Source organism: Stegodyphus dumicola, chromosome 4 (assembly GCF_044657685.1).
Source record: "Stegodyphus dumicola isolate Sdum_Otavi_A_Nest chromosome 4, ASM4465768v1".
Lineage (NCBI taxonomy): Eukaryota > Metazoa > Arthropoda > Arachnida > Araneae > Eresidae > Stegodyphus > Stegodyphus dumicola.
This window is the reverse complement of record NC_140771.1, coordinates 241,374,852-241,401,994: the sequence shown is the minus strand read 5'-3', so window position 1 is coordinate 241,401,994 and position 27,143 is coordinate 241,374,852. Positions and strand designations below refer to the sequence as shown.

The 27,143-nt window shown below is 34.7% G+C and overlaps 1 protein-coding gene across 1 annotated transcript in view; it reads left to right on the top strand.

Moving 5' to 3' along the window:
• LOC118194055 (growth/differentiation factor 10-like) overlaps positions 1-27,143 on the top strand; it is a 75,224-nt gene that overhangs the window by 17,467 nt on the left and 30,614 nt on the right. Inside the window, exons 2-4 of the mRNA XM_035365242.2 lie at positions 1,410-1,679; positions 10,168-10,337; positions 20,505-20,718. Coding sequence (XP_035221133.1) covers positions 1,410-1,679; positions 10,168-10,337; positions 20,505-20,718 — 654 coding nt within the window. The remainder of the gene's footprint in view (positions 1-1,409; positions 1,680-10,167; positions 10,338-20,504; positions 20,719-27,143) is intronic.

The window sequence follows — 27,143 nt, the reverse complement described above, 5'->3', positions numbered from 1 at the left end:
TTGTTTGCTTAATTTCTTTTATACATCGCTCTAGCTTTATTATAGTATTTGAATAGAATATGTGGCAACGATTAGATAATTCTATTCTTTAAATGATATAAATTTTGTGCATTATGAGTTATAATATGAACGAAATATAATACTGTTAAGTGAATCTAGTGCCAGAGTGTCGCTATGGTAAACAAATACTAGAGTGAATTATAAAGAATGCATTTATTCTATTGTGGTTTATGCGCTGTCGGCGAAGTAGATTTAATTCAATCCAATAAGTTTAAATGAAATGCAAGAAAATCCAATAAGTTTAAATTCAATCCAATAAGTTTAAATGAAATGCAAGAAAAGTGCGTAAAATTTAATATTCCGTACAAGGAAATCATGTGGTGTACACATCAAATTTTTTATTGTATGCTTTTGTACACGATCCACCTTTTGCTGCTCATTAAGAATAATTATAAAAATAGCTCTTTTCCATGCCGATTGAGCAGAAAAAAGAACAAACGCAATCCAGCCTATTTTTTCCCTTCAGACAATGCGGCAGTTAAATATAGAACTTAGAAATAAATCACGCTTTCTACAAATGCAGCATGAAGACAAATTGTCAATCTTAAGTCTTTAAGAAATCTTGTCAGTTGTAATTCTAGGATTATTTTTCAAGATGGATTATTTTTAGCTCTCAAGACGTCGCCATTTCTGCAAGTAGGCTATTCCAAACAGGGCTTATTATCTAAGTTAATATTATTAGTTCTAAATCGTCCAAACCAGATTTTACTACTATGTTAAGAAAAGAAGCACATTCCAAATGTGCCTCATATTTTCTTGTTCAGAATCTAAAAGAAACAGGCCGAGATCATTGCCATTTATTACTCATTAAGGTAGATTAAGGAAAGTTTTCAGGAGCCTTATAAATTTTGTTTATACAAGATACTGCCTCTTCTCTGCAGGACTTGGGAAGCCCAGAGGACAATAATATTTTGATTAGGGACATAGAAATTTAATTTCAGAGTTGACTAGATTATATGATATCTCCATTTGTTGGCCAAAGAACATGTGGCATATTTGGCAATGAAAGCTCTGACAGGAACTGACTTTCCAAAGAGCCTCAGGTCCACGGCTTTAAAAAAAAAAGGTATTCGAATCATTAGGAAATATCTGTTTAACCAAAAATAAGTCAGAAAATTCAGAAGGGGTATTTATTTTATCAAATATTGTTATTTTTTAAAATTCATATGGTATATTAAGTAATATTGATGTTAAGAACACATTTGCCAAACCAAACAGCTTCGCTGTTAGATGGAAACGTTACGAACAGCTTCCCTGTCTAGATTACGAACAGATTCGCTGTCTAGATGGGCTTTACCTCTTTCCTAGGAAGAAATACAAAAATATCCTATTCTTTTTTCATTTTTTAGGAAGACTTGGAAACGATGATATTTTAGTATTCAATTTAACCGGTGTCCATCCAACAGAATACGTGGAACGTGTGGATTTGCATTTGCAGTCAAAGAATGCTTTCAGACAAGGTGTCCGTCAAGATCTCAAGAAAATAGCTATGGCCATCGAGGTACTGGACTTAAGTCGCCCACTCAGGCCCAAAATAGAGACTATTCCTTTGTCTCGCATGCAGTCTACTGGATGGCAGACACTGGATCTTACGGATAGCATCATTGCTTGTTTGGAAGGTACAAAAAATTTACTTTACTACTTTGATTTAAGTAATCTATGTTACTTTCTTTCTGATGAAATGCTTTTTACATTTAAGGCAGGTTGAATAATAAATTAAAGGCAAATGCAAAAAAGTCAAAAATTAAAAGATTTTAATTATAATTATTTAAATAACTATAATAATAATTTATTATCGCATAACTATTATAACTAATTATTAAGAAATTTCCCTTTTTCCAATGTATATTAATGCATACGTATTTTAGTTCAAGTACACTTTGCACCCTCTCCCCACCAAATTAAAAAAAAAGTTCTGCATCTGGAGCGTTTGACGAAATTTAATTTTCCTTTTCATGTCTCAAAAGCGTAATTAATTAGCTATGAAGCCTGTTTCGCAATTTCAGGATTTCCTTCGATTGACCTTCATGTTTTGAATGACATTAAAGATACCATCAGCAAATTTATGTTCGATACCAAGGTGTTGTTTGAAGATCTTCCACATCCTGCCAATCGTTTGCCAATTCAAACTATCATTTATGACAATTCTGTTGATGATAATTTCCCTGTTGTGTGTTATACAGATGGCAGTAAAATTAATAATCGAGTTGGATTAGCTTATGTCGTTCTCCATAGTGGTTCTGAACTGGAATACGAACTCTTTAGAATTCCCAATGAATGCAGTGTTTTCCAAGCCGAATTACTGTGCATTAGTGAGTCAATTAAGTGGATATTGTTCGCTAAGTGCTAAATTTCTTATTCGCACTGATTCTCTTTCATCCTTATTTTCTCTTAGGAATATCTTCTCATATAATAAATTAATTGTGACTTCCCATGCTCTTCTTAAAGACCTTAATAATAAAGGTGTTGATGTTATCTTTTCTTATGTACGTGGCCACACTGGCAATCTAGGAAATGAAAGGGCTGATTGGTTGGCAAAACAAGCTACACATCTTCAAGTAATTACTCCAATGATACTTCCTAAGTCATTTTAGAAGAACAAAAGTACGGATGATACAATACTCGAGTGGAATGAACTATACAAGAATTCTACTACTGCCTCTTTGACTAAACTATATTTTCCTTCCATTCCTCACAGACTGAATAATAAACACTTTTTCTGCAATTTTGAAGTTACTCAATTTCTAACTGGACATGGTAAATTCAATTCATATCTGAAGAGATTTAGATTATCTAGTACAGACTTGTGTTCATGCAGTTTCGGGGGAGTGCAAAATATCGAACATTTGTTGTTCTATTGTTCAAAGCTCAAGAGGAAGGACGAAAGGAACTCATTTCCAGGTCAAACTCTGTGAATATTACATTTCCTCCCCCTCTTCACGTATTTGTTCAACATAAAATGGCTTTCTCTTTCTTCTGTAAATTTATCTCTTACGTATCATCTGTGAATTTGTAAGTTTATTTTATTTTGTGTTGTGTTGTTGTATTTGTTTGTTTTTTTGTTTTTTACTTACTTCTGTAAGCCTTGTGTTAATACTACGTGGTGCACAAGGATTTAAAATTTTCAATTAAAAAAAAAGCGTAATTTAGGATATATATAAGATTTTTATATAATACTGTTTTAACAGATAAGAAGTCGTCAACGAGGCTAGAAGAAAGTACGATTGTACTATCTTACATTTTTACCTTGTTGTTTTCATATATTACAAAAAACTTGGTGGAATTCATGTCTTCTTAATGATGAGTTGGATACACATCTTGATTTCTATACTTCATTGTTTTAACAGAGATATTTTGACCCCAAACCGGACTGTTTCTGTAATGGTATATAGGTTTCTTCCATATTTCGATTCTATGACTCAAATTATGTCCAAATATTAAATTTTGTAAAATTTCGTGAGAAATTTAAAAATTTATCTTGGCGCACTAATAATAATTAATTTAAGGAAACTCTTAATTTATAGCAACTTCTTTCTCTTTCCCACTTTTCATTGTACATGAGCGGAAAGAAAAGGTGCATCTTTCATTCTTTCAAATAATTTTACATACAAGTAAATACAAATAATACAAATAATTTTACATTACAAGTGCGTAAACCATCACATTTCGTATTATTATCGCTTGCAAAATATATGCCAAATTTCAAAAGGCGCCAATATATAAATTCACATATATATTTGGAAGTTTTGAATAAAAAATTCTAATTTTTTGAAGGTATGTCTAGAAATATATCCACTTTAAGATTACGGTAAAAATTTTAAGGTTTATAATTCAAAATGTTTTTTTCACAAAATTTATAAAAATTATTAAAAAATGCAAATTTTAAAACAAATCAGAGAATAGCTGCGAATTTTATTTGTACACCTAAATTTCGAATTTTGAAGTAATTTTAATATAAAAAAGAGATATCAATAAATATATACTAAATTCAATTAACACTGAAAAGCTAAAATTTTGAGAGCTAATTTTTTAAAATCTATACTCGTGCGATTTTTACAAAACTTTGGCATAATTTGAATCGCAGAATGAAAATATTGAAAATAATAGGTATGCCATTTCATAAAAAGGTCCGATGTGTTAGAACACCTATGTTAGAACAATTGCTGTATATAAATCTAATATGTATCTTAAGTTTCGAGACATGAAAAGTGCAATTTAAATTTCCTTAATCGGCCCAGTAGTATGGGAGATATAGAACTGTCCCCCCTTATGTTACCCCGTGCAAGGTGCATGCAATGATTATTAACGATAGTATTATTATCATAACAATAATTATAATATTAGAATTCATTTAAATGAAACTATGCAATTAAAAAAATTCGAAAATTTTCTGATTTTATCCGTCCAAAGGGGGCCTTTTCTTTAATGTTTTGTGTGTTACTTTTATTTATTAAATATCATATCCTTCGCACTTAAATCATAAAATTCCATTCAAATCCAGTATCACAAAATAATTTTAAAAGAGCATGTCTTTAGAATTTCCGATACACAGTTTCGCGCACTAGAGATAAATACTATATATTTTTGTTTCCGTACAGTGTTACCATTGCTCGCTTTGAAATCGTTGAGTTTGTTAAAAAATTTGTTAAACTATTACAAAATATGAAACCGATAGTAAAACATATTCCAAATTCCAACTTGCCGGATGCCCATATTCGGTGGAAGACAACGTTATTCAGAATTTGATGGCTCTAGGTACCATTGTTTTATTACAATGCGAGAAACATATTTATTCAGATTTTTCATTATTTAATTTCTTTAAATATAACACAGGGCGATAATAGTTGGTGGCAACAGTTTGAACAGTGATATGGACATTTACAGTGAATCGACGCAAAATGCCAAAAACGAAGCTTCTTTGGGCTAAAAATACAGTAATTAATTTTATATAATTAACACTTGCTATAAAATAATAGTTATTTACTACATTTTTTATTTTAAAATTATGCATACATAGCAAAATTAAGCTTTGAAAACACTCATGTTTTTACCAATATATATATAAATATAATAAATGTCCAAAATTAAACACAATGTAATCAAACAGTTAATTACAAATGACGATCAGCATATTTATTATCTTAGATTACTTAAAAGTAATTTTCTGCCTGTTTAAATCTCTGCTCTTTGAATGCCATGAAAATACACAAGGAAAATATAAGAACGGGAGTATCTCTGCTACATGATTCGTGCCCATCCACCCTACTTCATGAATAAAATAGTTCGAAATGGCGCATATGTGCTTGTGCATTTGGAAAAATTTTTGTATCGTTCTTCCTTCTAAGACGGCGAATATAAAAATAACATTGAACATCTCGATAATGAAACATGCTTCATTCTGCACCAAACGCAGGGAAAATGTTTGCAGTTCATTTCGCTCTAGTTAAGAGTATTCAACATAAAAGTCTGCAAAAAATGAAAATTGTTTCTAAAACAAAAACAAGCAGCCTATAATTATCATCACAACTGTAATAATATACCTTGAGTATATCTAAAATATATCTCAGTGACTCGAAAAAAATTAAAGATTAAAGATATAAACTTATGAAAACGCGTACGACGTGAGAATTTGACATAGTAAAGTTTCCACCATGAGCAGAAACACGCATGCGCGAGGTTAAATTTTTACAGAGTGCTTTGACGGAAACTGTGCTATTCATTATTTGCTTCATTTGTGAAACCGTAGAATTTGTTAAAGTTTAGAATATTTTAGGAATTTTCATTGTTTCAGCTTTTTAAAATTAACTAAAATGTAAGAACTCACTGCTGCTCTCTATGTGTATGTTACGGTGAAACACCGAAATCTGGAGAATGGCGACTTTGCACCGGTGAATGTCAACATTCACATAGTCGCTTGGTGTATGTCCGAAATATTTTCCAAATACTCTTATTTCTGACCGGTCAATGTCGACATTCACCATGTACTAATGGTGAATGTTGAACATATAACAATATTATATTTTCTTCTCCGTAATTCAGTCGCGAATAAACGCACTCGAGACTCGAAATAAGAACTTGAGAACATGAGAACCTAAAACACACAATACATTCAAAATGAGAAAGGAAAGTAATAGAAGTTAAAAACTTACTTAATTATACAGTACCTTCTAAATGAGAAAAATAAAATAACAGTCATAAAAAACTTACTAAATTATGGGATTCAAATTTTATTTATTGCAACAACTTAAACTATTATGGCACTTTTATGACCTCTCTTTTCGACTTTCACCAGAGCGTATCTGTGATTGTCAACATACACCGGTGAGAGTCCGAATATACAAGAATGTAGTGAAATATTCGATCTTTCACCGACGTATTTGGTGAATGTTGATATTCTCAGGTGAAAGTCGACATTCTCTAATTTCGGTCTTTCACGGTAACATACTATACACCTTATACACAAAAGTCCTTAGCTGGCCTTTTTGCAATCGTTGGTCGTAGACATACACTTCCAGTTACAAAAATGTTTTTAGTGATACTGGCAGAAAGAAAAAAAATAATTATTTTTTGTGCACCGTAAATTTTAGTGACTTTTGGTTCCACTGGGCAAAAAGAGACTGAAATCGGTGCGCCAACTGACTCAAATAACTATACTACTAAAAGTTTCAGATGTAAACTAATAGCCTTCACATTACGTCTAGCGTCACTTAAACTTTTAAATTGTTATTAATTCTACAACTATTCATGCAGATTAACTAAAGGCATAAAAACCTTAACCAGAAGATAACAACAACATAATTCAATCACTTTTAAAGCAAAAAATGCACAATTTACCAACATATAAGAATAAAGCAACCGAGGTCACCGAATATATAAGTATCACCCGATGGCAGCAAAAAATGGAGATGCACAACTAGATGTTATAACAATTCCATGTACAAAACTTCAATCGTTTTTGAGTTATGCGAGATACATACATACACTTGTATACGTATCACAGATACGTGTATACGTATTGAAAATCATCACGAAAAACTTCCTTTTGAATCCACTTTTAAATCCATTTTATAATCCGTTTCGGAAAAAGGAGTTCCTTTGTTCTCTCCGTACGTATAGATGTAAAAAAAAAAAACACTACCTCATACGGATTCGAGAGCAATCAAAATGGAGATTTTCGATGAAATATGGTACCCGAAATTTTTAGCAATTACAGTACTTCTTTACTTTACAGGAAAGTATAAAAGAAGGAGTTTAAACATTCATGCAACAGAAATTAACCGAAATATTTAATTTAAAAATTTTAAATATTTGAAATTAAATATTTTTATCATTTTCCACCGCCTTCAGGAGTCGTATAATACATAAATTGGAATAAATAATAATACATAAATTAGCTAATTAGAATAATTAATGAAGTAACAATACACAAATTAGAATAAATGTATGTTCATTTTTTTGCTTTTAAATGCCATTCAGTGACCTATTTTGTGATTTACCAGCGCGTAACATTTTTAATTTATAATTTTTTACAACTGGTACGCTGAAAGAATTTTTCCTCATGTAGTTTATGCGTTTTCAAACGTTAAAAATATGTCAGTAAACTCTCATAAAGTTTTATTACTTTAGAACTCTAATCTAATAATGATATAAAAAAATTCATTAAACCAGAAATATTTTTAAAGTATTAACATAGGAAACTTTTAGAAAATTGATATTTTATTTTTTAATGCGTTCAAATGAAACATAACTCGTTCTTCTCTTTATGTAATAGGAATACGATTGCCAACTTAAAAATGAAATATCTCGATCAATTTGTATCGCACATTTTGTATTTTGTTTTTTATAATGCATTTTATTAAATATAAATATAAGGTAAAGAAACGTAAAAAAAAAGGTTTTTATAATTTAAAAAATATTAAATTAAAAAAAACTAAAAAGACGCATGAACATTTGGGTCATTTTAAAATTGTTAGCCCAAAGGGTATTAACGCAGAAGGGCTTTTAATTTCGTTTTGGCATTTTGCGTTGAAAACTTTAAATGTCGGTTCACTTTTCAAACTGTTGCCCCCAAATATTACAGCCCTGTATTATATTTAAAGAAATTAAATAAGGATGAATCTGCATAAATGTATGTTTCTCGCATTGTGATAAAACGACGGTACCTAGAACCATCAGATGCTGATTAACGTATGTTTCCCCCCCCCCCGAATATGGGCATCTAGGAAGCTCGAATTCGGAATCTGTTTTATTATCTATTTCATATTTTGTTAAACTTTAACTAATTTTTTATTGACAATTTCAACGATTTCAAAGCGAGCAATGGCAACACTGTACGGGGGGGGGAAACATTTTTACCTCCAGCATGCGAGACAGTGTATCGGAAATTCTAAAGATAGGCACATTTTAAAATTATTTTGCGATATTGCTGTTGAACTGAATTTTATGGCTTAAGTGCGAAGAACATGACATTTAATCAATAAAGGTAACCTACAAAACGCTAAAAAAAAGGCCCTTTGTAATCTGAATGTAAAATCTGAAAGCTTTTAGATTTTGTTTTTTTCGGTAAGTGGAATTATACGAAAATCTGTTGTGAAAATAAAAGCCGAGTGAGAACTTAAATGGAATCGGGGAATATGCAGTGCAGCACATAAGGCATATTATCATTATTTTTATTTAATATTTTCAATAACAGAAGTTGCATAGCTTATCAGACTTTACCATAGTTAATGTATATTATAGTATCACAGATAAATAGAACATTTTTCACATCAACACACATTAAATAAAGCATTTGATGACATGAGCAGTCTTACTTTAACCCTGAACACCTGGAGTCTACCTGTAACTCCACATGATAATTTTTAAGGAATGTATTATTTTGGCAATACATCTGAATGACGATTAGTTTAAATCTAATTTGGATCATTTTACTCTTAAATAAGGTTTTTACTTATCTCACAGTTCAAAACAAGTGTAGTATGAAAGAAATGGTAAACTAAGACACAATAACACGCCGAATAAATACTAATTCAGAAGTCAAACAACAAAAATTAGCGTTATATTTTCAAAATTTTCACAGGACTAGTTTCGATGGTTTTACCGAACCACCATCCTCAGCTGCAAAACCGCAAATGAACAAGATAGGAAATAATGATTAGATAAGATAAGAAAGCCTGGACAAGAATAAGCAAGTGGCGCCATCTGTTGGTGAAACCAGAACTAAAACATAATTTCTTTAAAGGCCGAAGGCAAAGATGGATTGGAATTAGGATCGTTAACAAGAACAGAAAGATTTTTTTTTAATATGAAATGCCTCTAGAAAATCCAGTTCTCCAATGGAAGATGTTTTTTGAATATATGATGTTTTTTGTTCTCATCTCAACACACCTAAGGCACACTCTTGTTTTAGGAGATTATAAAAATTCTGTTGTCATTCCCTTCTTCCCATCAATTAGCTATAAAGTTGCACATATTTTGCAGAAATTTAACTTTTGGGTTGTTTATTCTCCCAACAATAAAATTCCGAGTTCCATACTCAAGGACCCCATTCCGGATATGTATTCTTGGGGCATTTATAGGATTCCTTGCCAGTGTGCTTTAATTTACATTGGCCAAACTAAGAGAGCCTTAAAATTTCGCATCAAGGAACATGAGGCATATGTTAGATAAAAAGGAAACACAGAAGTCTTCTGTTGCTCAACATTGTTGGTCCGAAAATCACAGTTTCAATTTTTCGGCTGCCAAAATTATTCAAAAAACATCTTCCATTGGAGAACTGGATTTTCTAGAGGCATTTCACATTAAAAAAAAATCTTTCTGTTCTTGTTAACGATCCTAATTCCAATCCATCTTTGCTTTAGGCCTTTAAAAAAATTATGTTTTAGTTCTGGTTTCACCAACAGATGGCGCCACTTGCTTATTCTTGTTCAGGCTTTTTTATCTTATCTAATCATCTTGTTCATTTGCGGTTTTGCAGCTGTGGGTGGTGGTTCGGTAAAAGCATCGAAACTAGTCCTGTGAAAATTTTGAAAATATAACGCTGATTTTTGTTGTTTGACTTCTGAAATGGTAAACTGTTTGCTTTCTTATATCTTTATACTCTATCAGGCGAAGCTGAACAACATCATCTGGTGGGTATTGCTGTGAAAGGCCCAGAAAATGTGGACATAGATGAAATGCTTTCCCAACCTTTTCTGGTGCTTTTTTCTGAAGACGATGATCATTTGGATATTCAAGAACTGGACAGAGGAAGAAAGGACGCCCGTCTTAAAAGAGAGGTTCTGTTTCATTAACTCTTTTAGACTAAGAATGCATATAATGTATTTAAGATCTTTTATAACAGTAGCATGAATGATTAAAAGCATAAGTCTTGTTAAAATTTTAAGAGAATCTCTTACATAAAGCATACGATAACAAAAAGGAGACCCTTTTAAATGAATGTGCCTTCAGCTTTTATACGCAATGGTGCAAAGTTAAAATCATTGTGCATTTCAGAACTGAAACCGAAAGACAATTAAACCAAACCAAATTATTGACGTATTTTGAACCAAAAGACAAATTATCAGACAACTGCTGAGTTGGTGTTAATTAGAAAACAGAGAGGGTTATTTTCCAAGATAAGAAGACTTTCGAGGAAACCTTTCCGATAGAAATCGGCTCACATTCATATCACAATGATGAAAACTACGAAAATGCTTATTCTAGCCCTGCGCCGGGATTCAAACCGGGGGTTCAATTGCCAGTTTTCAGCTATTTTTTCCACTCGACGACAGATGGGTTTCACGCCCAAGAAAAATGCAAATTCGATACCAAAACTAGAAAAGTAGGATAAATATAAAACCAAATTAAGTCTCAGGCAAAAAGATTTCGAAAAGAAATAGTTTCTTGAGGTTTCACTATTGAGAAATTAATGGGCATGTTAAGATTTACCCTTGTAATGTTTTATATATGTATTTTTAACTGATAGTTAATTTTTAATGCTTTCCTATCGCTCTCTTTTCACCCACGTTTTTTCATGCCAGAACGTAAATGAGATAGCGTTTATTTGCGAACATTTATTCAGATTGAGGGAGAAAGAAGTGCCATTTAAGAGAAGATTACGCGAGTTATTTTCCGAGCGTGTTCTGTCTATTTCAGCCCACGTTGTACCGTGTCTGTTAGCGATTTGATTCTGTGGCGTTGCGTGCTTCTAGCCATTTAGCTTGTCTCGCCGGTTTACTACAAACCAGAGCCTTTTCTGTGCATTTAAATTATCCTATGAGCCGTTAAGCTAATCTACTACATTTGAATTAATTCAGCATTAAGTGTTTAAGTTAAGCCAGAAGTGTTGGCTTGTGTAAATCCAAGTAGGGTCATTGTTATTTCTTTGTGTTCAAAATAAAAGGGCTATTTGTAACCTTTCGACTTTTTCTGGCTATACTTTGAGACAAAAGGATTATTTCTTTCAAGAGCTCACTAGTTTACATTAACAAAGGAAGTGAGACTCTGTACACTGAAGATTACGTTATTTGAATATGGAAAACGACGTATTATTGAATATGGAAAAACACGCAATATTGAATATGGAAAAACACGTAACTAGCTTGTACCCACGTTACAAATTGGGAAAATCACGAAAACTAACCATTCAGCCAGTCCGTTCTCCCACAATCGAAGTATCAGTATTCAGCTGTCCTGGTGTATTGGTGTATTTAATTATGGCAAAGCACACTAGGGCTACCTGCCTAAGGGGAGGGATGCCTTCGTGGAGGACTTTCTAAGGGAAACTAGCTCGTATACACGTTACACATGGGGGAAAACCACGAAAACACCCATGCAGCCAGCCCGTTCGCGGGATTCGAACCTCGGACCGAACTACCAGTGTTCAGCGACTTAACCGCTCGGCCGCTGGTGGGCTATTCAGCTGTAGTGACTTAACCACATTAATACTCCTATGAATTTTCATTTAGGCTACCATGATCGGTATGATGCTTAATGCTACTGGTTGCTGTATCACGGCTTAGACTCAAATCTTGGAGAAGGCCTGGATGTTTAAGCTGAGTTTCTGAATATCTGTCGGGCATGGCAATACATGAAATGCCGGTAACTCAAAGCCCTCTTGAGAGGTTCAGTGGTAGGGTAAATTGGTCTCCATCAAAATTCAGATGGACTTTCCTCGTTCTTGCTGGTGTAAAATCGATTGCTGCTTATGGTTCCATTTGGGGAAGGCTCTGGGTGATAGCAAGTCTAAATGGCTGATGGGTATTGGCTATTTCCGATGAATGCATTAAGTTGCAAGTGTTAGGCCCTTCGAAATAACAACAGCAACATGTTTTCATTTCATGAATGTTTTATGCATAAAGAATTTAAGTAGAACTATATACCATTCCGTCTTTATCGTTTCTGATGGTGGTGGTGGTGGTAGTGGATCTGGTGCAAAACCTTAAAGGTTGTATGCTCCGAAATTGCCAACCATAAATTAGGTTCAAGAATAAGTTATAGCATGAAACAAACTGAAACAACAGCAAATTTATAAAATCAAAAGAGGTGATAAAATGATCAATGCTGAAAAGAATAACACCACGAAACTCAAGTAATTATGTCGCATGCAGAAAAAGACTAAAACCAATAAACATGAGATATATTAAAATACATAGCATTAAAACTTCAAGAAACGATCTCAAAGCAAACTCAAATTAAATAATAAAAACTAGTACAGAAATTTTCTGTGCTAGGTTTCTGTACTAGTTTCAAATACAGAAATAAATTGGCACTGACCTCTCCAGATTATACGGTCAAGAAGCGAGTCACACTCGTTAAATTACTTCAAGCGAAGATTTTTAAAATATGGAAGCTCAAATAAAAGGTGGTGCACTGATATACAACAGCATAATAGTTGGGGCAAACAGGCTCGCTCTCCGCTTTTAATAGGTAACAGTGAGTATTTAGAGAGTGACCGATTTTAAAATATGGTAACAAGACATCCTTCTTCCGATTAACGGTAGCTTCCCAACATTCCACTTCAGGTTTGACTCTTCTTATTATCTCGGCAAAAATTCAAGAACTTCTGCCATTTCACCGGGACCTTTTGCCTGATGACTCTACTGATGTCACTAAAAGTGACGAGTCGATCCGACAAATGAAAGCAGACATTTCTGTCAAGTCTGCCACCTCGTTCCCTTTTATGCTTATATACCTAGGAAACCAGCAGGAAAGGATGTCATACCTACAGCTCTTTAATTTAAGATTCAAACTTAAGATGTCAACAATGACGGGATTTTGAGTATTATGATTCTAAAGATTTTAAAGCACTGAAACAGTCTGTGTATATTATAAACTTTCATCGGCGTAACTTAGAAATACACGAAAATGCATAATGTATAGCAATTTAATTCTGAAGTGAGGATTGAGGTGTTATGTAGTCTTATACGCTTAATGTGGTCTTCAATAACAAATGATGCACCAACATGTCCTATTGCTTTCAATCCATTCATAAATATGGGAATATGACTAGTGCATTAGCGTCTATACTGAATAAAAAGTTGTCTGTGTGCAAGCTCGTTAGTATTTCTTTTGCCAAGATGTTGGTATTTAGTGGACTGCATTCTGCAGACTTGCTTTCGTACATCTTCAGTAGAACTAAACAAAATCTCAAACCTTGACCGAAATTCTTTTTTTTTTTTTTTTTTGCTTCTTACAGATATCACGTAGGCTACTCACCAAACACGGCAAAAACTCGAATTGCAACTTACTACATAAAAGCTTTCCTCAAAAGCTTCCCTCTGTCATTCGAACTCCAGTAACTAGCAACTAATTCGAACTCCAGTAACCAGTAACTAGCAACCAAGACGGTATAGTTGATAGGGGAGCCTACTGTGGTATCGAAGGGCCCGGTTTGAATCCTGGAGAAGGCATAGATGTTTGTAAATGTATAGTGTCCGTGTGGTCATTAACATACAAAGACCCTGAAACCATTGGAGGAGGTTCTTTTAGAACAGAGTTTATTTTTAAGCTGAACAAAGTAAGGTATGTTCTTGCGTTCAGTATACAGCCTTGAGACACATCCTTCTCTACAGAAAATACATCTGACATTACAGAGCCAATCCTCACTTAAAAATTCCTAGCCTTCAAGACATTTTTACAGAAATTGGCAAGTTGCCGCGTAAGCCACTAGTGTGAAGACCAAAATCCCATGTCTTACGTTCCTTGTCGTAAGCTTCTCTATGTGAAAAAAAGATGGAGACTAGATTTTTTTTTTTAAAGAAGGCTTTACAGATAGAGGTTTCCAAAAGGAGTATATGATCAATAGTTGCTCCACCTTTACGGAAACCGCTTAGATATGGGAAAATTACGCTATTCTTTTCTAAAAAACTAAAAAACAGAGTAAGCTGCGGTTCACCATTTTTCAAATAGCTTACAAAAGCAACTTGTAAGAGCTATGGACCTGTAGTTGAAGAAATTCTTTGGATTTTTCCCTGGTAGACATTAAGATTTATGAATGAAAATAGCCTTCTTATTCGATACACTGGGAAGGTTATGCTTCTTCCATACTCGATTGAACAAAGCAAGAAGGGCTCTCAATCACTTACAAGAAAGATGCTTCAGAATTTCATAACTGATGCCATCTGGACCCGGGACAGATCTATGTGTCTGTAACAAAGCGCCCCTTAATTCTGTCAGGAAAAATTCCCTATTGTGAGATTTCGAGAAGGTAAAGTTGAATTTAATGGGAATATTTTCGGCACTTAGCTTTGCAGAAAGCAATGATGGACAGTAACTGTGGCCACTAGAGCAAATGTTTCGCAAAAGGTATTCGTAATTTCTTCCGCAGTGCTTGGTTTTTCCCACCAGGATGATGAGTAGTCTTTGTATATTATACATGCTTTTCTAATTCTTTTCCCCACTCGTTTACTGAGGGTTGAGGGTGGTATTCAAGACCCATAGGATACCCAGGTATCCCTCTTACTCTGCCGCCATATAGTTTTTGCGTTTGCTTTGTCTTTTTGCCGTAATTTTCTTGCGTTTGCTTTGGCCTTTGAAGGACTCAAAAGAAAAGATCTTTAATCATTTGCTCTGTTTGTGCATCTCAAGGATTCGTATCCATACTTCCCTAAAAGAGGACTGTGTTCGTTAAAGTTCCCAATAATAGTAAAAGACTCTGGAGCTGTTGTATAAACTCAATCAACTCTTTCTGATCAATAGCTTCATTTGGAGGCATATACATGGAAAGAACAGAAACTAATCATTTTATATTAGACTGTATAACGACCGCTTGAAGGGATGTTGCAAACGAAAAGACAGTTGACGGATAATCGTGTGAGGTGAGAAGGCCTACATTCTCTCAAGACACATTCACTAGCAACAGTGTCCTTTCTCGTAAAAAAATATATCAGCCTCCTTAAGCTTGACAAAATAGCTCCTAAGCTTGGTTTTACTATTGGGTTTGAGAAATGTTTTCTGTAAACAAAAGCATAGTGACTGAAGCAAATCGGTGACATTTTTTATATTCAAGAGAGCCTTGTGGAAATCACGACAGTCCAGTAAATAATATTGGCCATCAGGAGTGTTTATTTCGCCCAGTGCAGCTTCTTTGCCAGGTGTGGAAGGAGACATTTCGGAATTTTAAATCCCGCTCCAGTTTCCATATCATCAGAGCCTATATTTTCGAGTGAGCTGCGACTTCGACGACTCCTAGATTTTACAGTAGAAATCTTAGATTGTTTCATTATGTTACGCTGATTTTGTTTGTAGCAGTGTTTTCTTCTGGTTTATTCTTGGTGTTTATTACTTTTGTTACTTTGCTTTGAGTTGCATTAGTTTAACTTTGTTTGTTCTTATCCGTATTATCCATTGGTATTACTTTGCTTAACCGTATTATCCATTGTTTTGATTTCAGTGAATTAGGAAACTGTACAGTGTGTCGCATCAAGATCGTCAAAACTCTGCATAGCCATATTCTTCGTTTCGTATACACAAAAAGTGCCCAAAGAATTGCAAAGAAAGTATAACGTCATGTCCGTCATATTGCCTATGGTTGCAGCATGACGGAGCTCCAGCAAATTTCAACGCTTCTCCATGTGATTGGCTGGATACGGAATACGCAGGGAACTGGGTTGGATGTGAGGTCCGGCTTTATGGTCGCCACGATTGTCACCTTCGTATTTTTTCCTATGGGGAAGTCTGAACGAAATGGTCTATCAAGACCTAGTTACTATAGAAACGACGTAGTTGCTCTTACTCTGCTGATGGGCACCACGCTACTGCTCTGCATCTCGGCGGATGCATGCCTCGATATGCGATGTGGGCATTTGAATTTCTTCTTATCTAAACACATGCAAATATGGATTATCATGTTTCCATTAATTCCCCCCCCCTTATATCTGATGCGACATCATACTTTTAATTTGCATTTATTTGGAAAACTATGGGTCGTACAGGTACAGTTCTTTGGGCATTTTTTATGCATTTCGAGCAATGAATCTGGCTGTACAGAGTTTGGGCTATCTTGAGGGGACATCCTGTATATGTTAGAGCGCTCTCAATTAGGAAACTGGTGAATATTTTACCACTTCAGTTTAGGATGTGCGGAAACCAACTATTTCAAATGTTAAATTTTGACCCCCAATGCCAAACGACTTATCATTCCGTTCTAAATCTTCTAGCAAAGTAATACGAACTCGAGAATTTTAAACACGGCTAACAAAGGCTAAAGACGATTCAACTAATTTACAAGAAGGGCGGAAGTAGCTGCAAAACGTTCAGCGGTCGTTTCCAAAACTCAGTCTTAACTCCAAAAACTCTGTTCTGATATACTTTACTAATTTACTTCCTGATGAGAGCTGAAAGGAAGTAAATGTGATAGCACCGACGATATAAAAAGAAAACGTGCTAATAAGCATGAAACCTTACAACGGACTTGTAGCTGTTATTAATTAAAGTGTAGAAAAGATTTTAATTTATAAAATTTCTGAATACGTATAGCAGTTAGGAACCGTAGCGAGTTTTTTAATTACTAATAAAAATCTGAGCTTTTGTTAAGCATTGGAATATTTGTATAGAAATTTTTATTTAATTCAAGGGCACTCACGATAACATGCTTGATACGTTAATAAGGACAACTTAGAACTCTCAGCGCAGGTGCGATTCTAATTTAAAATGTTTTAATGGTCTTTGAATGTAAGAAAATTTCTTTACCTTTTAAGCCAGATGCTGTGATCAAAATGTATCGGAAATTATTCCTTAAATTGCAAAATTTCAGTTTATTGGTTGATGTGTATTACATCCCGTTTAGAGTAATATCGTCTGACTGCAATACACTTACGTAAGTGTTTTTTTACCAATCGTCGAAACGTGTGTTAGCGTCGTTTTCCTTCAGTATCGTATCCTATCGTATCGTATCGTATCGAATACGGAGCTTGCGAAGCTCTATTTATTAAATTTTTGGCGCAAAACTTCACGAATAACAGGAGCATTGCGAGTAGGTGTATTTGTCATGATACAAATTTATGGATTTGTGAATTTTCCTTATTTTCATGGAGCCATTTCAAACGTCTCGCCATAATTCATGTCATATAATAGGAATGGCTTGTATCTTTTAGTCTTGAAAAAACATCTTCTAGGCAATTTGAATACTTGCTATTTTTGGAAAAAATTCGAAGTTTTTTTTTTTTTGGAATAACTCGAGAAGTAATGCGTCTTCAATCCAAACGGTCATTCAAAATTATCTGACAAAATCCAGCTGATATAAGAGCTTTTCAATAATATTACTAACTATTAAACAACGATCTTTAAAAATCAGATCCCTCATCTGATCCACAACTACTTACTCATTAACTGATGTAGAAGGTCTTCACCTTATTCTCTGTCTTCCTCAAACATCTCATTCCAAACTCAAATTTATTTTTGATAAAGAGTTGTCCTCAAAGACTTCTTGCAACATTTTACGCATGCTGCCCATGTGTCTTAGGGAAAGGGCAGTCAGCTGCCTGGGTTCAAATTCCAGAGAAAATATAGATGTTTGTAGGTGCATAGAGTCTTTGCAACATGATAACACTTAAAATATTGTCGAGTTGAAAGTCCTGTCGAGAAGTTACTGGTAGGGAGAAGAGTGGTAGCAGATTCAAAGATCCATCATTTATCCTTAGAAATACGGAGAGAGCTTCCTCTTTCTCTCATTCTGATTATGCCTATCAGATAAAAAATCAACAGTTGTTTCCTTGCGGACTAAGCAAGATTTTCGCATTCCTTTACTTGATGGTATCTTACCAACTGATTAAATCTACTGGATTTAAATCTTTGAAGGGCGGTGGTTACCTGCAGTAACAACCTTTTCTACTGAACGTCTTACTTACTCGTGTGAGTGGTTTTCAATACTGACCGTTTCTGAGTTCTCTTTTAGCTCACTAGATGGCATAAAGAAATATAAGCCAATCAAGAAACATAAGCCAGTAGTTAACGCAGCAATTTGTCTTCAAGAAAATAAGTACTATTAGCCATCGAAGACAACATCACGACGATGTGCACACTCTGCAGCACCAAGAAAGAGGCCTGTAAGAAGAATGTGGGAATGAAGCAAATGCAAAGTTGCACTCTGCTTGAAAAAGAAAAACTGTTTCCTTAAGTACTGTAGAGACTGATTTGTAAGGAAGTGCTCTGTGGGCAGTGATCACTGACACTAACCACCAGAAGTGGTCCTTCTTTTCACACATCTTGGACAAAATAGGTGTAATTGTCTAATTGTCGCTAATAATTTCATTATTAACATATAGTAAATAAAACAAGAGGTTTGCTGAAAAAGTTAATTGCCTTTTCTTGCCCCGCTAAGAGTTATTTTATTTCAGAATAAATTCTTAGAATGTCATCATGGGAAATCTTGTGTGATGATGATTTTAGGAGTATCTCGTTCAATGCAATAATCCCGGACATTAGGCGATTTGAAATTAAGGTACAGTTTTTACTAATAATAATGTTTTATAAAAAGAAAAACAGCTCTGTGTTACCAATTGTATTTTTTCACAGAACTGTGCCGATTATTCTAACCTGTTGGCAACAACTGTATTCCTGTGGCATTCGACAATATTTGAAAGCAGTTAAGACAGAATTAATACCTTTTTTGGCAAACAATTACATATTTTGTTCGAAATTCTTTGAAGAGAATTATAATAATGACATACACTTTTCAAATGTGCTAATAATTTTGTTGATAATTTTCAATGAATATAAAAAGTGAAAATTTTTCAAATAATAATATATTCACTTATTTTTACCGCTGTATTAAAATGAATTTTTAATACATATTAAAATAACGAAACATGATTTTTCATCTCATTAATGCATTTGATATCCGTCTGTAAATAGAATATTTAGCTGAGAATTTTTGATTTAGAGGCGCATAGTTTACTATTAGGTTACTGAAAAATGTGATGAAACTTCATCTTTTCTAATTAAATTTTCATAGCTATGCAAAAGACGCATTTCTTATGTTAATAAAGAACTTACTTGCAGTTAGATACTAAATTTTCATCTCGCACTAAAATTTTATTTAGCTCTCAAATCTTTGTTATCTAATTTTCTAATTTTAAATGCCTTCGGGGAAAGAACTAAATGTGAATTTCTCTATTCGTAAATACAAATTGACACTGGGATATTCTTCTCTTCAGTTTATAAAGAATCTTCTATTAATAACTCTAGATATTTTGCTAGTCTATATTAGTATTGAAATGCAATTCCTAGATTTATTAAAGCATTATAAGTAACATTGCTTTTGAAATACTAAAGCAGAATACAATTTATTTCAAATGCATTCGCATCATATAATAAATATCATGAAGATTTTAATTAAATATTATATTAAATATATATAAAGATGTTTGATTATCCTAAAACGTACGAGCAAAAGCAATATAAATTTCCATACTTTTACTGAATGAAATAACGACTTGAATTTACAATAATTTAAAAGCAGGCAAAATAGCAACCTTAATTTGGCTGGAGTTTCCACTAACATTTATCGATTTCGAGGACAATCAGACACAAGTTCCTTAAGAACAAATACATTTTGCAAAATGGGAGGAGTGACGACACATTTATGTCGAAGACAATGGCTGGAGCACAAAGAACGCGAATGCACCGCCATCTGTCTATGAAAATAGTAATGAAATGGGAAAAACTAAAATATTAGAGTTCTAGAAGAGATAGGTAGGACTGGATTAGAATTTATGTTACTAACTAAAGAAGAAAATTTTTGTAAATGTGAAAAACTGTGTCTGATAATCCTCAAACTCGATAAAGTTTTATTCAAAATTTACTTCAAACAAAACTACTGCTTGTTGCCTAATTTTAAATTTGTCCGTATTTCTTCGAATTTGATTTATAAGAGTTTGTTGAAATATTTTACCTATGTGAAGGTTTGAGGTATAATCACTCGAAGGCATTATAATAGATATGTTTTTATCTACTTCTGTTAGATTCTGGACAATGAACTACCTGATTACCCGTCAGAAAATGTCGATGGATCACTTCTGGAAGTGCAAGCGCGGCTAAAATATAAACCTTTAGATTCGACAATCGTTCCACGCCCAGAAGCCAGAAAGGTCTCCAAATCAGACATGGAGAAACACAGGAAAAGACGGCGACGAAGGAGGAGAAAAGATAGGCGCCTTCCTTATGCTTGGGGTAAAGGTAAATCATACGAAATTTGGCATTCTTTTTTTCAGTAATTTTTACTTTATTGTACGAAGTAAAGGAACTACTGTAATCGTGAAACATTTCGGGTATCATATTTCAACAAAAATATCCATTTTGACCGCTCTCGAATCCATGTGAAAGATGGTTTTGAGCGACTTCTATACGTATGGACATAATAAAGGACTCTTTTTTTCCCCCCCAAACAGATTGTAAAATGGATTTTAAATGGATTCAGAAGAGATTTTCTCTTGACGCTTGTACGTAGGTACGTATGTGAGTGTGTCGCATAACCCAAACTAAGTAAATTTAGAAAGCTGAAATGTTGTATATGTGACTAGTTGTGAAACTGTCGTTTTTGTTGCAATTTGGTAATTTGCAGCGCCAATAAATATCACGTCATGGTGTTCAGAGTGGACGGGATCTTTCAAATACGCATATATATTTTTGAATTACGGGTCTGTTTGTAAATCTGAAGAAAAATTTTTTCACCGTGTTACAGGGCTTAGTGAGCTCAGTATTTTTCTTCTTATATGTTGGCAAAATGCGCATTTTTGCTTTAAAAATGATTGAATTATGCTGTTCCTATATTCCGGTTAAAGTTTTTATGCTTTTAGTTAATCTGCATTAAATAATTTTATAATTATCAACAATTTAAAAGTGTAGCTAAGCCTAACGTGGCGGCTATTTATTTACATTTAAAACTCTTAGTAGAAGAGTGAATTAAGTTAGTTGGTGCACCAACTTCAGTGTGACCAAAAGTTAACTTTCAGCTTTGTGCACTGAAAATTTTGTCTTTTCGCCCTCTGGCCGATTTGCTTGTTTTTGCCACAGAAGCTCTAATTTTAATTGTAAAAAAAAAAAAAAAAAAAAAAAAAAAAAAACTGCTTTTTAACTGTATTTGGTATTTCAGGTTTTCTGTATTTTATACAATTTTTAATGAACATGGAGTTTTTATGCATTTCCGCCTTACAACGAAGTTAGAACTGAATTGATTGAATGAGAAATATATCTAATGATATTCGAGGAAGTAAGTTTAAGTGAAGTGCAGCAAAAAAATGCATACAATATAACTGGGCACACAAGGAAGTCATGTGGTGTCCCCATCAGATTTTTCTTTCTGTACAACCAGAGAGATACCATTGTCTTAGGTTTAGACAGAGTGAACTAAGACCCAATCTTCTGAGCTAATTGCCATGCAATTTGATAAAAATTTTGCTAAAGTTTCAGAATGGTTACATATTTTATCTACCGTATACTTTTCTTTAATACGTGTAGATAAGATTTGCTTTCACAGGAGCTCTGTTTCATGCGTCCCTCTGAAACCGGAATTCACAGTGCAATATTTGGGAGCTGCGAGATTCCCTGGTACTGGAGGTTTTACTATATACCTGAGCTACCTCAAAGTTGATTTATGTTTTGATTCTGTGATGTCTCCAGAGTGTTTCAGTTCTAGCATTCCTTTTTTTTTTAAGAAATATTCTTGAAATTTCATGATGTAAAATGGTACATGCTCTAATTTAGGTTATAATTTTTTTTCCATTTCTTCAACATCAGCTCAATTTAACCTAAACTGATTATGTAAATGCAGTTAGTAACAAATGAAATAATCCAATACCGAGTACCGCAATTTCAACCTAGTGTGGACTGAGGAGGTGACGAGTTATCGAAAATGTCGAAGCTTACGGAATCAGGGCTGGGCTATTTACAACTCATATTTTACCATGTGTCACTCTAATGAACATTCTAACATAATACGGGACAAAGGAAAATACCGCGAACACCAGGATAATTTTTAGAAGTTAAAACAAATTACATACAAAACTGAAGAATGACTAGCAGCTCTCTGAAGAAAAATACCTGATGAAGCTGGAGTGTCTCTCACACTCGTTTCGGACTCATTTCGTCTTCATCTCTCATGGAGCTCCGTTCAACTTCATAACAAAGACAACGGAAAAATAAAATATTCATAGCAAGATGTATAGTCCGACTGCGGTAAGTTGGCATATGAACTTGGAGCCTGATCAAGAGGCGTCATTTCAAAGCGAGGGTTACTTGCTTAGGAATGCTAAAAGCAGATGATGCCTGGCGACGGTACATTTTGGCGAACGATTCTTTTGGTTGAAACTGCTACATTTACGAATGATTATAACTTTATCATCAATTTTAAACTTCTAACCAAAAAAGAGGATAACAGTGCTAAATCGGGAAAGCACTATGGTTATGTTACTAAGGAAACAATTGAAAAGCAAAATGGCAAACATTTCAAATATACCATAAAATGTTTTGCACCACAAAAATCTTTGACTACTCTATGAGAATATGATAAAAATCTTTGAACAGGAAAATATTCGGTCATTCATAGCTACTGTTATGAATTTGACATGATGCGAAGCATTGCCAGAAAAATACGATTACAGGAGCAAGTCTACTTAACAGCAAGTCTACTTAACATTGAGGTAAATGGGGGTTCAAAGGGCGCTCCTACATCGTAATGTGCAAAGGTGGGGCAAATCTTGCGATGCATATGCGGGCGGGAAAAGACCGAAGAAATGCAGACAAGGGGAAAACTGCAGCGTTACACAGTAGGAGCGTCTTTTGAACGCATCGCCATTGACATCCTGGGACCTCCACCACGAACTGCTGATGGTAGAAAAACACAACCTCGTTTTCATTGACTATTTCACAAAGTGGACTAAGCGTGTTTTGTCTCTGATCAAGAGGCGTCTAAAGAACTAAGCATGGAAAAAAGCAACTTTATATCTACAGTCAGATCTCATGGCACAGAGGTTTAAGTCGAACTATCCTCAATAACGTCTCCCTGATGATTTCCAGAAACCAACAGGTTTGGGACCAGAAGCTGTCCACAAGACTAGCTGCTATTCCCCATCCCAGAAGCTCTTCTATCGTGACCTTCGTCTGCCTTGTGATCTGTTGTTTGGTCGCCCTCCGGATGCGTCTTCATCGCCTAAGAAGTACATTCATGATCTCCAGGCATGGTTTGAAATGATGCACAGTTTTGCATGAGAGCGAGTCAGTTTGACGACGGAGAAGGGGAAGACCCAATACGACACGAGAGCTACAGGACTTCGATTCAAAGAAGGTCACAAGATGTGGTTACAGAATCCACTTCGTCGGATAGGGATTTCTCTTACACAAAAGTCATCATGTGACGATCCTTACACAGTCCTAAACAGGCTGAATGATGTCGTAGTTTGAATCCGTAAGTCATCATATTCTAAGCCTAAAATCGTTCATAACGACATGCTAGCCCCTTATGTGTATATAAATTCGTGAATCTTTACATTTATTTATTGATTTAGTATTTGATTTGCTGTATATTGTTTATTGAAGTTATTAGTTTAGTATTGCATTGATTTTCCTTATTTATAAGTTGGTTTTCCTGTCCAAGAATTGTACCGCCTGGGATGTGCAGTTTTTCGAAAGGGGACAGTATTATCAATTTTGTATAATACAGCATGAACGACATCAAGAAAACGAAACATTGCCGGAAAAATAAGATTACAGGGGCAAGTCTATTTAACATTGAGGTAAATGATATCTCGCTAAATCGGCGAGATAGTGCCAAGCTGCCGGCGATTTCTGCAACTAATTGGACTAATTTCTGCGACTTGTGGGCAGCCTTTCTACACATTAAATTCAATATTCATCCTTTCTGAACTTTCCTTATTTTTTAAATACATTTTTAAAAATAAATAATCCTTTATAACTCCAAAAATATTTCTTGGGATACCTAAGTTTTTAATATGACCCAGCAGCGAGGCCTATTGCACAGAATCGAATTTCCCCTTAACGTCAAACAAAACCAGGGCCACATGGTGCGTTTTCATTTTTTCTTTTATATTCATAAGAACTTGATAAAGTGCTCATTCCGCCTATCTGCCCTTTCTAAAACTAAATTGATAACCTGAAAGGCTATTAAAATAATTCATATTATATGATAGTCTATTTACAAGAAGTTTATCGTAAAGCTTAGCAAAGACTTTCAAAAGATCGATCGGAAGGAACCTACCCTTGTCTTTCGGTAACAAAACCAATGTTTCTGTTTTCCATATATTTGGAAAAGTACATAATTTTAAACATTCTATTATACGCAATCAAAAAGAATGAAGGGCATTCCACAAGCAATCTTTCAAATATAAAGGCTTCAATCCCGTCCAAGGTTATCTCTGAGACATTTAATGATTTAATCTCTTCATAAGTAAAATCTGTCTCCTCTTTATCTTCTTCAAAATCAACATCTTCAATACATCTATCTTGTTTTGTCTCATTTATATCCAATATCTCGTTAACATATAAGTTTCATCAATGGAAGCGGCCATCCCATCCTTATCTTTTTTAACTTTATTAGTGGCCACCTTAAAAAAATCTACCAAAATACTCTCTATTCTTCGTAAATAAACAATTCTTGTATTTTTTCTTCACCTGTTTGATCAACTTCTTATGCATAGCTAAACCTTTTTTATATTCTGTCTTCTTAATAACTATAATCTGTTGATCCAAATCCTTAATTTGAGAAATTTTTTCTCAAGACTTTTACTCTCCGTCTAAACCTATCTAATTCACATTCCACCAAGGAGTCATAACTTTCTCTTTAACCTTAACATCTCACATATTTCTACATTTGTTTCATTAATTATTTTCAACCTGTAGGATCACATCATTTTTTTTTTCAATGGTGGGCGCTTGCCTATGCCGGCATCAGCCAATCCTAAGGCCAGATGTGGTGGTCTCTTTATTATGGAGGCACCTAACAGGTGGACAACCTTTGCTTGCTATGAAGGGACAGACAATGTTTACATCCATGCCTTCTCCGAGATTCGAACCCGGGTCCTTCGGTATCACAGTCACGCAGCCCTAACCACTATACCGTCTGGGCCACAGGATCACATTGTAAGGATCTTAAGTTTTACTAACGTTTATTTTATTTTAAATCTTTACTATCACTTCTTATTTTCTACTTCCGGCCAGAATTATAAGCGTGAAGGTTTTTATGCAAAGTTTGTCTGGCGAACGCCAAATATTTAAGTGTGGCCTTTTTGCCAAGCGAAAGAGAGGAAGCAGTGAGTTCGAAGCAGGCCGCTTACCTTAGAAGTTACGCAGTTGCTATTTGCCTTCCAGGCCAGAGGTTTTAATCCTCTTGATAAATTAAACGTATTGTAGTGTTCACAGTCTCTGTGCTACATACGCTTCCTGTTACTATAAGGCCAATCTTACACGTGTATTATTCTAAAGTTAAATTAGAGTTTAGTTTTATTTTGATATCTTTTACGTTAGACCCCGAGTGGAGGGTCATTGTATTCCGAAGTACGGAAGTCATTGTATATAAAGAAAAATAAAGGGTTTTGTATACCCTTCGTCTGTATCCTGTCTACTTACTACAATTAGTGAACATAGCTTTAGTAAGCTCTCTGTTCCTAGTCAGGTCCTTGTATGTTTCCGAAGAAGGTTAGAAGAAACATTGAACCTGATAGTGGCGCCCAAAGAAGAAGAATAACCATGGCCGAGTTTCAAGAAGAACCTGTGCTGCCTACAGAAACGGCTCAGAATCCAGAAATGCCAGCTGCCGCCCTGGAAGGATTTGGGTACATCGTCCAGACCATGCACGCTTCGATGAAACCAGAAGCAACATTTAATGGAAACTCACCGGTAACCAGTTTTTTTGGAAAAATTGGATGACCACTTCATGCTCTACCCCGTGCACGAGTTTCAAAAAGTTACCTTAGCTACCAGCGCTTTGAGGGGCCAAGCGCTTAACTGGTTCAAGTGTATCGGCAGAAGTGTCTTGGGTCAAGCAGGAAGTCCCACCTATACTTACGAAAATTTCAAGACTGCCCTACTAAAAGCCTTCCCTGTTGTAAGGGATCGTGCGAAATTAGAAACAGAACTTTTCAGTATATATCAACAAAGAATGGAAAACCTCTCGAGCTTTATTTTAAGAAAAATTCACGTTTTCAAGCTCTTGTATGGAAACCGTCCGGATCCTGAAATAATTCAAGTGATTTTGCCGAGGTTACTACCCCAAGTGCAAGACTTTATTGAATTACGAAATCCGACTACACTGGAAAAGTTATTTGAGCTAGCAATCCAGTTTGAAAGTAGAAGAACGGCGGACGTCGAAAGAAGACGCCAATATCAACAGCGAAACCAATTTGGTACGCCAAGACTACAGCAAACTCAAGCACATGGCTACGGAGAAAAAGCGAATCAGTGGGCAAGGAAACCCGAGCATTCAAAAACAGCCGGCGAACGTCGACAGTTCAATAGCAACCCAGGAAAAAAGTCTCAAGGCCAGTGGAGAAAGAAGGAAAGCACGGAAAGGAAAAATAATTTAAACTAAAACGGATTTCTGCTGACGAGAGGGTGCGGAAATCCGAAGGCCACGAAAATCCCTCTTCCTA